Here is an 11,827-nt window from a genome sequence, read left to right as displayed (position 1 = left end):
TTCTAATACATCATAATGGAACAAACCAGGAAGATATCTTGAACAAGGGACCACACTATACTAAAAAAACCAAGGGACCACACTACTTTCTTTTTTAACACAGTATAATTGGAGTCGCTCACATACACTATTTGTACTGTGTTAAAAAAAGTAGTGTGGTGCCTTGTTATTTTTAGCATAGGGACCACACTACATGCCCTTCGAAAGTGATGAGTGACACCACCTGACACATGTTGTAAGCAATTCAAACAATTAAAAAAAAGTGATGAGTGGCCCATGTATTCGGCCTAAATCTATTTACCTCGACAAATTTCTGCTAAGGCCAGGCCCATCATCACACTCCATGGGCCTTTCCTGCTTACAATTTAACAGCCCAATTTACAAGCGATATACCACCCACTGAAAAAAACAAAAAAACAAAACAAGCGATATGCCTGTCTCAAAAAAAAAAGCGATATACCGCGCATCGGCATCAATTTATGGACACCAATTACGTGCGATAGACAGTCCGATGGACGGGGAAAAAAATTATGTACGTACCGGTTGTAAACTCCTCTCCGTGTGAGATTAGGCCACGTGCGATAGCGTCGTCTCCTTGCCACACAAACGGAAAATGAGCCAAAGAAGTCTCAGCCATAGACCCTGCCGTCGCTGCGGCTGCGCGCGCTTGTGTGGCCGAGAGAGCAGCGCTTGTGGGTAGACTGTACGGCGAGCAAGCCGGAGCCATGGCCTTTACCCCCACGTCGGTGTCGGCCACCCTGGCGCCGTCGGCTCCTCCTCCTCCGGCGGCCACCAAGGGCACGCCCCGCCGGGCGCCATGGAATGCCGCGCCGCTGGCCGCGGCGGCTGCCTCGTCGACGGCTGCATTGATGGCCGCGACGCCCGCGGCGCGCGCCGCGGCGTTGTCCAAGGAGGACGTCGCCGGGTCGTTCACCAAGGTAACGCGCGCGGACGCCCATGCGTAAAATCTTGTTTCATCCTGAGCTCCGGATTGTATTGTCCAGTGGCATTGCGGCTGAGTGCTCGACTGGGTTGGTGATTGGGCAGGTGGTGGACACGGTGGACGTGGTGATCGGCGTCGGCGGCAAGGTGGCCGAGCAGTCCTTTGTCGTGCTCAGGGCGCTGGGCGAGGCCGCGAAGCCGGCGCTGCCGGTGCTGCAGAACGCCGGCGAGCAGGCCCTGAAGCTCGCCTCGCCGGTGGTCTCCGACGCCTCCAGGCAGGCCACGGAGGCGCTCCAGGGCGCCGGCGTCGACCTTGCCCCCTTCCAGTCTGCTTTCAAGGTACGCCCACTCGCAGTCTCCGGCGACTCCGTAATCAGCATCGAGGTTCACTCAATGACGCCGCTCTCCTCAGTAGACGGTCGCAGATGCGGCGCAGCCGGCCATCGGCGCCGCGAAGCCGATCGCGTCCGAGACCGTGCAGACCATCGGGTCCCTGGAAGGCACGGACTACGTCGTGGCCGCCGGAGCCGCGTTCCTCGCGTACCTGCTCCTGCCGCCGGCCTGGTCCCTGCTCTCATACGGCCTACGCGGCTACAAAGGTTCTTCCATTGCTCGCCCTGTTGCTGCACTCCATGTATCATCCGAAACCATTTCCACCATTGCTCACTCTGCTGCTGGCCTGCTGCATTGCATCTGCATCCTGTGATTCAGGTGACCTGAGCCCAGCTCAAGCTCTGGACATGGTCACCTCTCAAGGTTACCTTATCATCGACGTGCGAAGCGAGAACGACAAGGCCAAAGCCGGCGTGCCGCAGCTCCCCTCCAACGCAAAGAACAAGATCATCGCTCTGCCGTGCGCATTCTTTCTTTTCATCCCAAATAACCCCGAAATTACATATACGACTCGGGTTTCATCCATTGCAAATGATGAAAAAATCCCACCATTTTTACTCTGTCAGGCTCGAAGAACTTCCGAACAAGATAAAGGGAATGGTGCGCAATGCAAAGCGAGCCGAGGCGGAGATCGCCGCGCTGAAGATCTCCTACCTCAAGAGGATCGGCAAGGGCTCCAACATCGTCGTCATGGACTCGTCGGTGCACCGAGAGACAATTCCATGCATTTGCTTCTGAAGATGAACTCACACAGTAACCCCTCTGACCTTTAACTATGTCTGCCTGGGAAATGCAGGTACGGTGACAACTCCAAGATTGTGGCCAAGACACTCAACAGCGTGGGGTTCAAGAACTGCTGGGTCATGGCCGGCGGCTTCTCCGGCGGGAAAGGGTGGGCGCAGAGCCGCCTTGGGACGGACTCCTACAACCTCTCCGTTGTCGAAGTCGTCAAGCCGTCACGGGTGATTCCAGCGGCCGCTGAACGGTTCGTGACGGTCTCGTCGACTTCAACTCCCTCCAGGACGACTCGCAAGCTTCTTCCTGGGAATGTGGACAGCTGAGAAAAGATTTGAACTCTGTAGAGATCCGATGCCCATTTCACTGAATTTCCAGCTTTTGTTCTGTAACCTGTACAATGTTAGTGCTGCAAACTGCTTATAGCATCCTCAGAAAAAAACGCCGCAAATATCTGGGGCATATAGCAATCAGTGAAAATTTAGGAGATGGTTTAGAGTAATGAGGTTTAGCTGCTGGAAGGAGTTAAAGTTGCCACAAAGAACATCACTGTTTGTGAGCCTGAATTTGTAGTATATTCAGTTGACTGAACTCATACAGTTCACTAAACAGCATGGAATGCATCCAAGTTCAGGCAAAAATATACAGATAAGTCTGAGAGCAACTCTAGCAGACCCCACATCCCGCTGGCGCGCAAAACAGTCTTTGTAGTTCGTGGAAAAACGTTTTTGAGGGCCGACGCGGATGGCTGCAGATGCAGACCCCACAAACGGACCCGTATAAAAGGATATTCGCGGAATATACTTTTTTACGGGTCGGCTTTGCAGGATCCGCTCTTGCGCCGCTGCACCCCGCATCCCGCCGGTCTGCAAAATATCAATACCACACCACAATTATCAATACCAACACAATACAACAATCATCCACATTATAAATAATTATTCAAATCAATGAATACAAATACAAATAATGAAATACAAAACTTGTCCCGAATACAAATACAAATGAATGGAAAAATGAGTTTGTTACTGTCCAACCCTTTGCCAATGGTGCTCAATGAGATCCTCCTGAAGCTGAAAGTGGGTGTTTGCATTTTTAATCTCCTTGTATGTTTGAAGAAAAGCTCTAATGCGATTAGGATCTCTAGCTGGTTTGACACGACTATCCACATTGTCGTAGAAGAATTCCAAGTTCATACCTCTCTCATCTTCGAGAATCATGTTGTGAAGGATAACCTCTCCTCTCATAATTGTTGCATCACAAGACTTGCCACAATATATTCTCTGCCATGCCTTCGGGCAATTTTTCCATGTCCAATGCATACAATCAGTGCTACCTAGCATGCCAGGCCAACCTCTCCTCTCATTAGATGCCATCAACTTCTTCGTGTCATCCTCGTTCGGTGCCCAAAGATATTCGGGACCAAAGATACGGATGATCACTTTGGCAAATCTACCCACTGACTCAATTGTTGTATCTTCACCAATGCGAAGATACTCATCGGCATAGTCAGCCGGAACGCCATATGCAATCACCCGCATAGCTGCTGAGATTTTTTGATATGCACTAAATCCCTTCAAGCCCGCATCATTTCTTTGTTGAGTAAAATACCGACAATTTGCCTCGCAAGCTTGAAATTTTTTCACAAAGAGGGATCGGCGCATTCGGTACCTTCTCCGGAAGAGGTGTGGTGGATATGTTGGATTCCCGGCAAAATGGTCTTGCATCAACATCTCGTTCCCGAGATGGCGATTCCGAGAAATGCAAAGACGCCCGACGGTCGATCCTCGCCGCCTCTTTCGGTTCGCGTCTTCGTGCTCCTTGACGGCAAGAGCTATCACCAATGTCTGCTGGAGAAAGTTTGAGAGCATCATCTTAACATCCGAGTCGTCTGAATCGGACGAATCGGAGAGAAAAAAACTTCTCGCACGGGCTCAATTCCATCTACATGAATGAGAAGCGCACGCCGCGTCAACCAACTTTGTGGACCACTCGACATGAAGCACACAAAAAACTAACCAGCGGCGACGAGGGGCGGCTTGAGGGCGGTCGACCCCGGCGGCGACAGCGATGAGGGGCGGCTCTTCTCGCCGGATCGGGGGGGGGGGGCAGCCTAGCGGTGGTGCAGGGTGAGGGACGCCCCGGCGGTGCGATTCCGCCCATAGGTTTGGCCAGAATCGACGGCGGCGGACGGGCGGAACTTGTGGTGGGCCACGGTGGAAGGAGGTGGGGAAAGGTGTAACGCCCCGGATCCGATGCGCCAGGTGTCTGCCAGTTATTCGCCGTCGTTGCCATGTCATTTGCTTGCGTGTTGCATTTTATCATGTCATCATGTGCATTGCATTGCATACGTGTTCGTCTCATGCATCCGAGCCTTTTCCCCGTTGTCCGTTTTGCAATCCGGCGCTTCTATGTCCTCCGGCGTCCCCCTCTTCTCCCTTTTTCGTGAGTGGGTGTTAAACGTTCTCGGAATGGACCGAGTCTTGCCAAGCGGCCTTGGTATACCACCGGTAGACCGCCTGTCAAGTTTCGTGCCATTTGGAGGTCGTTTGGTACTCCAACGGTTAACCGGGTAACCGTAAAGCCCCTCTCTCTTTGCAGCCCAACACCCCTTCCAAAGTGGCCCAAAACCCAGCAAACTCCCCTCCATGCTCTCGGTCGTTCGATCACGATCGCGTGGCCAAAAACCGCTCCTCATTTGGACTCTCCTATCTCCCAGAATCTATATATATGCCCTCCCCGTCCAAATTCGCGGATGAAAATCCCCCCTAACCCTAGCCCCGCTCCTCTCCGCCGCCGGACACGTCCGGATCGGGCCGGACATGTCCGCCCCGTCTGCGCCGCCGCCTTCAGCGAACCGGAGGCTGCCACGTGGCACCCGCCGGCCGCGCCGCCGTCCAGCCCGCGGGGCCCAGGGCAGGCCCGCCCGGGCCCGCGCGCGCCTCCGGCTCCCCGCGCCGCCGCCGGCCGGGCTCGCCCCTCCGCCGCCCGGCCCGGCCGCCCTCCGCCGCCCGGTGTCCCGGTGCCGGCCGCCGCGGCTGCCGCCTCCGCCGCCACGCCCCGCCGGCGTGCTGCTTCCCGAGCGCCCCCGCCGCCTCGCCTCCCGCAGCTCCGCCGCCGCCTCCTCGCCTCCGTCCGGCGCCGGAGCGCGCCGCCGCGCCGTCCCAAGCTTCCTCCGGCCTCGCCCCGCCTCCTCCTAGCCTCGTCGCCGGCTCCGCCCGGCCGGATCTCGCGCCGCGGCTTTGGGAGCCGCCGGATCCGGCCGCGCTGCCGCCCGTCCGCCGCCCCGGGTCCTCTCCCCGTCGGCGCATCCCCGGCCTCGCCGGAGTTCTCACCGGAACCGGGCGGGTGGATGAGATCCACCCGTCCCGCGATCCAAACGCTCCGACTCGTCCCCGGGACCGTCCCGTCCAGCTTTTCCCGGAGGTATATTTTGGCCAAGTCCCAGATTTTGCACATCATCATGCCATGTTCATCATGCCGTATCTCTGCATCCTTAGATCCGTTTTGTGCATGTAATATGTCAAATTGTTCGCCTCGACGAGTACATCATTTCATTCCATTGCATAATATTCATTTGAGGTCATCTAGATGCCTGAATCATCGTTGTAAGAGTGCTTCATGATGTTTTCTGCTGTCTGTTAACAGAACGAGCTATTTTGTCATTTTTGCCATGATTAATGTGTGCATCCTATGAGATTGATGTCTTCATGTGTTTTGAACTATGTCATGTCTTCTTTACAGAGGTGCTTACCATGTATTTTTGTGATTAATGTGGTGACTAGCACAAGCATGCAAACTAGGCTTCATGATATTACTGATTTTAGTCCCTGTTCTGCTGTTATTTTGATGCCGTGTAAACATGTTGCTACAGAGAGATCCATGCATATTTTGAGATACTTCAGTAAGGGTGTTTTGAACAATAGGTTATTTTCTATCCATTATGCCCTTTGTTGCAATTATGGAGTATTCTAGCGTGTCCTTTTCGTGCTCTACTTTTGCTTCAAAATATTTCCTGGCAGATTGTTTACATGTTATTCAATTTGGCCAAGCTTGCTATAGTTGATCCGTGCATGCTATGGACTTGTTCTTGACTTGGTTTGTTTCACAAACATGTCTTCTTGATGATGCTATGCTTATCTTGTCATGCATGACTTGTGGTGAGTGTATCGAGCTTGTTAAGTAGTGTACATGATGTTGCTGTTTTGCTAGGCTGAATCTGTTATTTCGTGATGCTACATAAACATGTTGCTACTAATCATTCTATGCATAATCTGGAGATGTTCTATAAATATGTCTTGAACTACATGTCATCCTCTATCTATCCATGCCCCTGGTTGCATTTATAGGTTGCTGTAGCTTGTTCATATCTTACTCCAAAGTTGCTTCATAATGTTGTTGTCAGCCTGTTAACATTATGTTCAGTTGTTTCCATGATTGTTGCTAGTGATCCATGCACCCTATGACCTTGATATTGCCATGCTTAGCTTCACAAATATGTCTTCTTACTGTTGGTTGCCTTTCCATGCTATATATTGCTCTGTGGTGAGTGGTACAAGCTCATCTACATGCCTTCATAATTATGTTCCTGCCATGTATGAATCTGTAATAATAGCTTGCTATGTTTACGTGAGTGCCATCATATTTTCTGATCCTTTTTGGCTTATGGTCAGTAAGGGACTTTTGATCTATGAAATTAGTAGATTAATGCCATGCCTTTGTTTGCCATGATAAGTTCCTGTAACATGTTGTTTGATAGCTCTAAACATTGCATCGTGATGTTATTTTCTGCAAAGTCTGAAATTGTTATAACTTGCAATCTCTCCATGTGTGTTTGAGCATGTTCTAGTGATTTCTAGAGATAGCTCAGTGTTCATGTTTTGTAATGCTTTACCTGTACATCATGCCCATGCCTTTTGCTATTATGTTGTGGTGCTGTAGCATATTGTTTTGATACTTGCAATATGCCTAGTTGCTGTTTTGGACAGCTTGTCCTTTAAACTTGTTTCATGTGTGTGTGTTGAACCGTTGCTCCGTTTTGAGTGTGCTCTATATGAAACTTGCGTGATTTTGCATATAGTTTCATATTATCATGTTGCATCCTTGTTTTGAGGTGTTTGCTTGATGTTTGGGTGCATTTTGCATCAATGCCATGTTTAACTTGTTTTGCTCATATCTTCTAGGCCGTAGCTCCGAACTAAATGATCTTTATATGTAACTTGACTAGAATCTCGTGTAGATCATTCTTGGTGCATCTTAACTTGCTATTTAACAACTTGAACATAAGGTTTATTCAGATCTGGACCAATTTCGAAATTTGCATATGAGGACTTACCGGAATTGTTATATGTTGTTCCCGGCCTCATTTAAACTTGCCTTGATGTGTTGCTCTTGTTTGCATCATCTCTTGCCATGAGTAGCTTCATGTAGTCTTGACTCGCATCATGCTTGTTTGTGCATCATGCCTTGTTCATGTGTGGTGTGTTTACCATGTTGTGTGCCTCTTCTTGTTAGTTCCTGTTTCGTTGCGATCGTGAGGATTCGTTCGTCTAAGGTTGGTTCGGCTTCATCCGTTCGTCTTTTTCATGGACTCGATCTTCTTCCTAGCGGGATTTCAGGCAAGATGACCGCTACCCTGGATCTCACTACTATCATTGCTATGCTAGTTGCTTCGTTCTATCGCTTTGCTGTGTTACCTATCTTTTGCTCATCAAGCCTTCCCATATTGCCATGAACCTCTAACCTTTGACACCTTTCCTATGCAAACCGTTGTTTGGCTATGTTACCGCTTTGCTCAGCCCCTCTTATAGCGTTGCTAGTTGCAGGTGAAGTTGAAGATTTCTTCATGGTGGATAGGATTTTGGTTGGGATATCACAATATCTCTTATATTATTAATGCATCTATATACTTGGTAAAGGGTGGAAGACTTGGCCTTTTGCCTAGTGTTTTGTTCCACTCTTGCCGCCCTAGTTTCCGTCATACCGGTGTTATGTTCCCGGATTTTGCGTTCCTTACGCGGTCGGGTGATTTATGGGACCCCCTTGACAGTTCGCTTTGAAAAAAACTTCTCCAGCAAGGCCCAACCTTGGTTTTACCATTTGCCCCACCTAGCCCTTTTTCCCTTGAGAGTCGCGCTCTCGAGGGTCATCTTTATTTTATCCCTCTCGGGCCAGTGCTCGTTGTGAGTATTGGTCCAAACTGTCGGCCGCCGGTGGCCACCAGGGGCAACTCTGGGCTGGCCTACCGGAAGTCTGGACAATCCGGTGTGCCCTGAGAACGAGATATGTGCAGCTACTATCGGGATTTGTCGGCACAGCGGGAGGCTTTGCTGGTCTTGTTTTACCATTGTCGAAATGTCTTGTAAACCGGGATTCCGAGTCTGATCGGGTCTTCCTGGGAGAAGGTCTATTCCTTCGTTGATCGCGAGAGCTTGTCATGGGCTAAGTTGGGACACCCCTGTAGGGTATAATCTTTTGAAAGCCGTGCCTGCGGTTATAGGCAGATGGTAATTTGTTAATGTCCGGTTGTAGATAACTTGACACCAGATCCGAATTAAAACGCATCAACCGTGTGTGTAGCCGTGATGGTCTCTTTTCGGCGGAGTCCGGAAAGTGAACACGGTTTTTGGGTTATGTTTGACGTAAGTAGGAGTTCAGGATCACTTCTTGATCATTGCTAGTTCACGACCGTTCTGCTTGCTCTCTTCTCGCTCTTATTTGCGTATGTTAGCCACCATATCATGCTTAGACGCTGCTGCAACCTCACCACTTTACCCCTTCCTTTCCCTTTAAGCTTTGCTAGTCTTGATACCCATGGTAATGGGATTGCTGAGTCCTCGTGGCTCACAGATTACTACAACAACAGTTGCAGGTACAGGTTTATGCGATGATCATGACGCGAGAGCGATGTTTGCTTGTGTTGGAGTTCTTCTTCTGCTTCTTCTTCGATCAGGGGATAGGTTCCAGGTCGGCAGCCTGGGCTAGCAGGGTGGATGTCGTTTGAGTTTTTGTTTGTGTTTCATCCGTAGTCGGATGATGCTCTTATGTATTGTGATGTTGTATTCGTGTGGCATTGTATGCCTTATGTATGTATCCCCATCTATTATGTAATGTTGATGTAATTATATCCACCTTGCAAAAGTATCTCAATATGCGGGTCTATCCTTGGTGGGACCTTCGAGTTCCTTTTGGATAGGGTCGCATATTGGGCGTGACAAGTTGGTATCAGAGCCTCGACCGACCCTAGGAGCCCCCTTGATTGATCGCGTAGTTTGGCCGTTGTTGAGTCTAGAAGAAAACTGTTTTCGGAGTCTAGTTATATCGGAGAGTAGGAATTCTTTTTACTCCTCAGCCCCCTTCGTCGCTCTGGTCAGGAATCTTGACGTAGGTGTTTTGAATTACTCCTCTTCTCCTTCAAATTTTCTTTAGGATCACGCAGTTGGTTTTTTTCCGATCATTGTTCCCCAGCTCTTTTCATCCAGTGCATTTCTCGCCAAGTTGACTCGAGCCTCTTCGTCTTTGCCAAGTTCAATCCTCAGTTGTTTTCTTTCCCACCCGCCCTCCCCTTTTCTTCTCGGGACCGGAGTCTGTAATCGAGTGTCCATCCTATTCGTGCGAAGTCCTTGCCTTCTTTATTCAATGATTCCAACCGGTGTTTTCTCTTAAGATATTCATCGATTTCCCCTTCGAAGTTGCCTTTGTTTTCCCGCCCTCCCACCCTCTTCTTCCTGGAGCCTCAGTCTCTTTCGAGCATCAATTTTCATTCGTGTGGAGCCTCTTCAGTCTTTCGTCAATTGTTCCAACCGGTGAATTCTAGCTTCGTTTGACATTCTTCATCTTTTTTCTTCTCCGGTGGATTCAATTCCATTTTTGATAGTGATTATATTCTTTCCCTCAGCTCAAGTGCCTTCCCCTGCTCGTTCGCCTCTCGCCAGTTTATCCTTCCGGATTATTCAAGTCATCTCAGGAGATTCGTCTGTGCTCGAATAAATTCGAGGTTGTCACCTCATCCAAATATTTCAATTGTTCCGGTGCATCATCTGTCTGTTCAACAATTCTTTCCAACGGTGTTTTCTTTTAGTGGGCCCTAACCCACAGGTTTTTTCCCAGGATCTTACCCGACTCTTCTCATTTCCCCGGAGTTATTCTCAATTCTTTTCAAGTATGACATAAGAATGGATCCCATCAGTCAGATGCCTTTCCAAGATCGGTTTCAAACATTTTCATTCTTGGCTCAACCTCTCTGCTTTTCATTCTCCCGGAGTACCTCATTTATCTTGGTGTTGTTTCTCGTCAACATTTGAAGATCGAAGAAGAGTTTTTCATATCATCCTCTTGAATTATTCCATTTGTCAGATATTCCTTTTCTCAACCATCCGGAGTTTGTCAGGAGTTCTTTTCCCGTTTCTTTTCACCGGAGGCCATCATTCCAGTTATCGTTATCTAATTATCCCGGTGCTTCGTTCAAGTGTTCTTCAATCAGCTCGTGATCTCTTTGTTCTTTTGTATCTAAATCCCCTCAGGCATATTTGATCGTCCACTTCTTCCCGGTGTCTCATTCTCTTTCGTCAGTCATTCCCGAATTCTAACGGTGGTTCATTCAGATTCTTTTTCCCTTGTCATCATATTAATTCATTCATTCTTTTCAATCCTACCGGTGGTCCATGAAGACCTTCCTCAAGTTTGCGCTATATCTTCTCAATCCTTTTCAAGAAGAATAAGTAATATGCAAGATCCATGTCATTAATTTAATTTGATGAAGGATAAGCATACAATAAATCTTATTCTTATTTCCTCAAAGTGATTAATCTTTTCCTTCGGAGTTTGTTCTTCATGAATAACTTCTAGTTCCAAGTGTTTCATCTTTTCTTTTCCGGAGATCAATTTCCTCAGCCATTTCGTCGGAACCTCCATCTAAATCATCGCAAGGCTCATCTTATTCTTTCCATCCTTCAATCTTATCTCGTCATCCTTTTGTACCGGAGTTCTTCATGGTGGTTCTTCATGATTTAATTCATTCCTCAAGTGTTCATCAAGATTCTTATCAAAGGAGCTCAAGTATCTTTCCTTCATGCCTTTCGAAGTGCAATTAATTCTTCATTTTCTTCTGAAGTGGAGTTTTGCATTTCTTCGTTCTTCTCAGATATTCAAATCCGTTCAACCTTTCCTTCTAAGTTCTTTTCATTCCATTCTGTCAATTCTTCCGGAGGCATTGCGTTGTTCATCACGTCAAGTGCCATCTCTTTGGGTGAAGCTCATGTTCTATTCTTTCCTTGTTCAGCCGGAGTGCTGCCTAAATCCTTTCAGTCTTATTCCTTTCCTATCTTGTTCTAACCGGAGTGGTTTCATAGTCTATCTGATTCCGTGAGCTTTTGATTCTCGTCATTCTCGTCGTTCCTCTCTTCTTCTCGAGTGCTCTCGATTTTTGCTTCTTCTCTTGAGTTCTTTTTCTCCTCATCCCTTTTCTCTTCCGTCTCGGTCCTAAGATCTCGGGACGAGATCTCTTGTTAGTGGAGGAGTGTTGTAACGCCCCGGATCCGATGCGCCAGGTGTCTGCCAGTTATTCGCCGTCGTTGCCATGTCATTTGCTTGCGTGTTGCATTTTATCATGTCATCATGTGCATTGCATTTGCATACGTGTTCGTCTCATGCATCCGAGCCTTTTCCCCGTTGTCCGTTTTGCAATCCGGCGCTCCTATGTCCTCCGGCGTCCCCCTCTTCTCCCTTTTCGTGAGTGGGTGTTAAACGTTCTCGGAAT

At 48.7% G+C, this 11,827-nt stretch overlaps 1 protein-coding gene across 1 annotated transcript; it reads left to right on the top strand.

Moving 5' to 3' along the window:
- Positions 1-618: 618 nt before the first annotated feature.
- LOC123138125 (calcium sensing receptor, chloroplastic) lies at positions 619-2,661 on the top strand. The gene is made up of 6 exons (XM_044558030.1): positions 619-938; positions 1,048-1,281; positions 1,358-1,541; positions 1,654-1,795; positions 1,902-2,033; positions 2,132-2,661. Exons 1-6 carry the CDS (start codon positions 726-728, stop codon positions 2,394-2,396), a joined length of 1,170 nt encoding a protein of 389 aa, XP_044413965.1. The 5' UTR covers positions 619-725; the 3' UTR covers positions 2,397-2,661.
- Positions 2,662-11,827: the final 9,166 nt, after the last annotated feature.

Source organism: Triticum aestivum, chromosome 6B (genome assembly GCF_018294505.1).
Source record: "Triticum aestivum cultivar Chinese Spring chromosome 6B, IWGSC CS RefSeq v2.1, whole genome shotgun sequence".
In the NCBI taxonomy this organism is placed as follows: Eukaryota; Viridiplantae; Streptophyta; class Magnoliopsida; order Poales; family Poaceae; genus Triticum; species Triticum aestivum.
Note: the sequence above shows the minus strand (reverse complement) of the source record. Positions and strands in the feature narration are given on the sequence as shown.

Bases quoted from the DNA above. Each gene is read 5' to 3' on its own strand.
- LOC123138125 (XM_044558030.1), top strand. From the start codon at position 726: ATGGCCTTTACCCCCACGTCGGTGTCGGCCACCCTGGCGCCGTCGGCT. The intron at 1,282-1,357 runs GTACGCCCACTC...TCTCCTCAGTAG, and splicing joins CCTTCCAGTCTGCTTTCAAG to ACGGTCGCAGATGCGGCGCA. The intron at 1,542-1,653 runs GTTCTTCCATTG...CCTGTGATTCAG, and splicing joins CGGCCTACGCGGCTACAAAG to GTGACCTGAGCCCAGCTCAA.